General features: G+C 40.5%; 1 protein-coding gene across 1 annotated transcript; it reads right to left on the minus strand.

Annotated features, from left to right (window-relative positions):
- Positions 1–3432: 3432 nt before the first annotated feature.
- Positions 3433–4431, minus strand: MC4R (melanocortin 4 receptor; the record flags this gene model as incomplete). The annotated part of the gene is made up of 1 exon (XM_082667534.1): positions 3433–4431. The coding sequence occupies one exon, from the start codon at positions 4429–4431 to the stop codon at positions 3433–3435; it is 999 nt and encodes a 332-aa protein (XP_082523660.1).
- Positions 4432–4729: the final 298 nt, after the last annotated feature.

The raw sequence follows: 4729 nt of genomic DNA on the forward strand, positions 1-4729 counted from the left end.
GTGGTGCAGTGGTTGAGAGTCTGCCTGCTAATGCAGGGGACACGGGTTCGTGACCCGGTCCGGGAGGATCCCACATGCCGCGGAGTGGCTGGGCCCGTGAGCCATGGCCGCTGAGCCTGCGCGTCCGGAAGCCTGTGCTCCGCAGTGGGAGAGGCCACAGCGGTGAGAGGCCCGCGTACGGCAAAAAACAACAACAACAACAACAAAAATTATAATATGTTCATTGTAGCAAATTTACATAATAGAAACACACTCAATAGAGAAAGTAAACATGCTCGTTACTACTGTCACCCAAGAATAATGACTGTGTTCATGAGTTATTGAAAGTAATATGTAGGAGGTACATAAGTAGATTGGGGGTACTTTCTTTAGATAGTTGGTATCATACTAAATATTCTGTTTTGTGTATTCCTTGTAACATAAAACAGAAGTCGATATTTATGTACATGTTATTAAATAATTCTTTAAAAATGTTTTAGTAATTTCAAGATATTTAGTTTGTGCAACAAAGGCTTTTTTCTGAAGCAGGTGGGGGCTATCTGCAGATTTGCTCTTAGAGTCTAAGTGTTGGGCCAGATGCCAAGTGGACAGAAATGCAAGATGCAAACCTTGTTCATGCAAGTTATGGCGTTTGTTACACAACTTGCCAAGTCAACAACAGGTCTTGAAAATCACTCATTTCACCAATGAAAAAATCATTTCAAATATATTTTTTATTTCATTGAACTTTCTGGTGAAAATTTCAAGAAAGGTATCTGATGCTGCTTATCAGGTACATTTGGACTGTGTACTCCTGACCAGCATACTGTAAATGCTAACTAACCACCCTTAACAAAATATTAAAGGATAAACACATACATCACAGTATTTACACTAAAGTGTTTAGAGGTTAATTCCTGCTCCTTGGTATAAATTAAAAACATATGCCCACACACAAATGTTGATAGCAGCTTTATTTACAATTGCCAAAATTTGGAAGCAACCAAGATGTTCTTCAGTAGGCAAATGGATAAATGAACTGTGTTACATCCATACAATGAAATATTATTCAGTACTATAAAGAAACGAGCTACCAAGCCATAAAAATACATGAAGGAATCTTACATGCATATTACCAAGTGAAAGAAGCCAATCTGAGAAGGTTACATACTGTATGATTCCAACGATAGGACATTCTGGGAAAGGCAAAACTACGGAGACAGCAAAAGAGTTAGTGGTTGCCAGGGGTTAAGGAAAGAGGGACAAAGAGGTGGAACACAGAGGATTTTTCAGGCAGTGAAACTGTTCTGTGTGATACTATAATACACGTCATCATTATACATTCTCCAAAACACACAGAAGGTACAACACCTAGGAATGAGCTCTAATGTAAACTACGGACTTTGAGTGATAATGATGTATCCCTCTGGGAGAATATTGGTTTTACTGGAGAAATAGGAAGTAATGTAATAGAGGACTATTTGGGGAACAGGAAAAACTGAGTAAGACACAGCCTTAGCACTTAAAGAAACGGAAGCATAATATTGTTCCCTGGGCACATAGGGGAGGGTGGCAGGGCACACAGGTTCATGACTAACACTCACCCCATCCCTGTAAACTGCTCCGGGAGGAGGTGTGAAAGTCAGGATGAAGGAGGCTGATTTCCTTTCAGTGGGAGAAGTGGGCTGGTTCTAAATGGACCAAGCAGCATCTGAAGTGACACTGGACAGAGAAATAGAATGCACTGGAAGGACAGCCACCACAGAAGATGGGGCATGCTCCTAGGTCTCTTCTGTGTCTCCCATCTCTGGGATTCCTCACAATCACTCTGTGAAAGAACGAGCAGGAATAATAGCAAGGACAAAAACACCGTCTGTGTCCTGCTACAACTTTGGTTCCATTATTTTAGTCTGTGTTTAAATCCTCACACTTATTTTTACTTCAGAATAGAGGCATTGCAGTGAATCAGGCTTCACTATCACCTTCCACGTGTAAGCTTTAATTTTACTGATTACGTACTTTAAAGTAATGTTTCCACATAAATGTTGAAAGTGTTTCTCAGGACTTGCTGTCAATACGTAAAACACTTATATTTGAATTAGGCAGTACCTTTGCGTGTTATCCCTGCCCATAAGCATTTGAGGAGACTATAAATTAAATCAAAGGATAGTTTACTGGTAATTCTCAGCCTAATATATTTTCTCTCTTAAAGTACACACAGATTGGAAAGTACAGATTTTATTCTTCAGCAGCCAAATCCATGGGATTATTTTGGAGCAAAGCAAGTATTTACTCTCTAAAATATAGTTGTGGAAGGCTAATTTATGTTATGATGTCTTCCGGGGTTCAGGTAGTACCTTTTTCCCTATTCATAATGTTCCAGCACAGGCAGTTGCCTTATTTTAGATTTTTACAAATATTACCTGAAAAAACTTATGCTATAGATTTAGTTTTCAAAGCTAAAATCTTTGAGTGTGAGCATTTAAACTCCAGCTCAAAAAATAAGCAATAAGTAAACAAGTCATCTCCATGTGTAAAGTGAAAGAACTCGATATGAATTGTGTAGTTTTTTAGGGAGTAGAAGCCAGATCTCAGTGGAGCATCACCTTTTCTGGACATTTCAGCAGATTCTGGGTCCCTCGTTACAGGGGCAGAAAGACCTTATACTCTGTTTTTATTAGTGGTGGTTGCAAATAGTTTGGTATCAGGAAGTTTAGCTTGCCATGTTAACTTAATTTTCCCAGGCCACTCTAATCCCCATAACTGCAGTTTTTCTCTCCCAAACTGAATTGCCTGTGTGGAATAGCAGACTCCTTTCTTGGGCAAATTAATCTCTCTGTCTTTAAGAAACACTCATGGTTTTCTGAGTCAAAAATATCCCTTTTTTAAAAGTAACTGTTTTTCTCCCAATAGAAGCTTCATTTCTACTTCTGTACAAGCGTAATGAGCAAGTTTTATTATATTACTTGAAATTTCAGCTTTTTTTTTAATGATTAAGCATCTGTTCTTCAATATTTCTCCCCTAAATGCTAGAATCAGCTCTCTACACTTCAATGTTGTGTAGTGTAATATAAGAAACCATTTATTAGAATATATTTAACGAAGCTGTGATTTCCATGTTACTAAAACAAGCAAAGTGTCAAATCCTTGTGAATAACAAGAAACACTGTTAAACTCTTCATAAGGACTTTTTTTCTTTTTTATAAATCCATAGTGCCTACAACCTGTAATATGTATTAACATTTTACAGCCAAAATTAGCATGACATTAACAATACACAGATACTGGGCACTTTTTCACATCAAAAATCATAAACTTAAATTATACAATAGAATTTCTCAACCCATGCCTTACACAGAAGAAGAAACTGTTGCAGAAACACACTGTTCAAGTTGTATGTATGAGAAGGAGAAAGTCTCTTATGTTTGTGTTTAGCATCTCCTCTGGCCCCACTTAGTATCTGCTAGACAAATCACAGAGGCCACCTAGAGGATAGCAACAGATGATCTCTTTGAAGGTTTTTCTCAGTTCTTGGCTCCGGAGTGCGTATATGAGAGGATCAATGATGGAATTACACATGATTAGGATGAGATACAAGTTAAAGTGAGACATGAAGCACACACAGTATGGATTCTGGGGACAAGAGATGTAGAATATTAAGTGGAGGAAGAAGGGGGCCCAGCAGACAACAAAGACCCCAATCAATATGGTCAAGGTAATCGCCCCCTTCATGTTGGCACCTTGGCGGACGGCGCCAGTGCCTGGGAGGACGGCGATCCTCTTCATGTGAAGTCTGGCCATGAGGAACATGTGGACATAGAGAGAAGCCATGAGAGCCAGCATGGTAAAGAACACGGTGATGAGGCAGATGATCACAGCGCTGCTATCTGAGTAAATGATGAACAAAATGCCCGACACTGTGCAAGCTGCCCAGATACAACTTATGATGATCGCGACCCGCTTAACCGTCATGATGTTATGGTACCGGAGGGCATAAAAGATAGTAAAATACCTGTCCACAGCAATCGAAAGCAGGCTGCAAATGGATGCAAGCAAGGAGCTACAGATCACCGAGTCTATGACATTGTCAATATTCACGGTGAAACCTTGTGCGTCCGTGTCCGTGCTGTTTAATAGGGTGATGACAATGGTTTCTGACCCGTTGGAAACGCTCACCAACATATCAGCCACAGCCAGGCTGCAGATGAAGAAGTACATGGGTGAATGCAGATTCTTGTTCTTGGCGATTGCCACAATCACCAGAATATTCTCCAACAAGCTTATGACACCCAGAGTCACAAACACCTCAGGAGAGACAAAAAGTTGCTCGTAGCACCCTCCGTCTGAGTAGCCTTTTGCAAGGGACTCACTGGCATTGCTGTGCAGTCCGTAGGTGCTGTGGTTCCAGAAGTGGAGAGAAGTGTGCATTCCATGGTGATGGGTAGAGTTCATCCTGCACCTAGTGGATTCCGATCCCCTCTGGATTGACTTAACCTCCTGGGTCAGGTAGCGTCAGCGATTTTCTCCACGTCTTTACGTGTCTGAAAGTTAGAAGGCTGAAACTGGCATGCCTGTTGTGAATAAATGTCACATGCTCCGAAGCTTGAAATGGAGTTTTTAGTCTCTTTCAGGTACGCCTCTGATCAGAATCATTTCGAAATCTTAGGCTTCAAGATGCTCATTCAGTCGAGTCTGCTGTTCGCTTTTTTGTTCTCACTTCCACTTTAACTTGAGTCGCATGCATTCAGGT

Source organism: Grampus griseus (assembly GCF_964374135.1).
Source record: "Grampus griseus genome assembly, chromosome: 12".
NCBI lineage: Eukaryota > Metazoa > Chordata > Mammalia > Artiodactyla > Delphinidae > Grampus > Grampus griseus.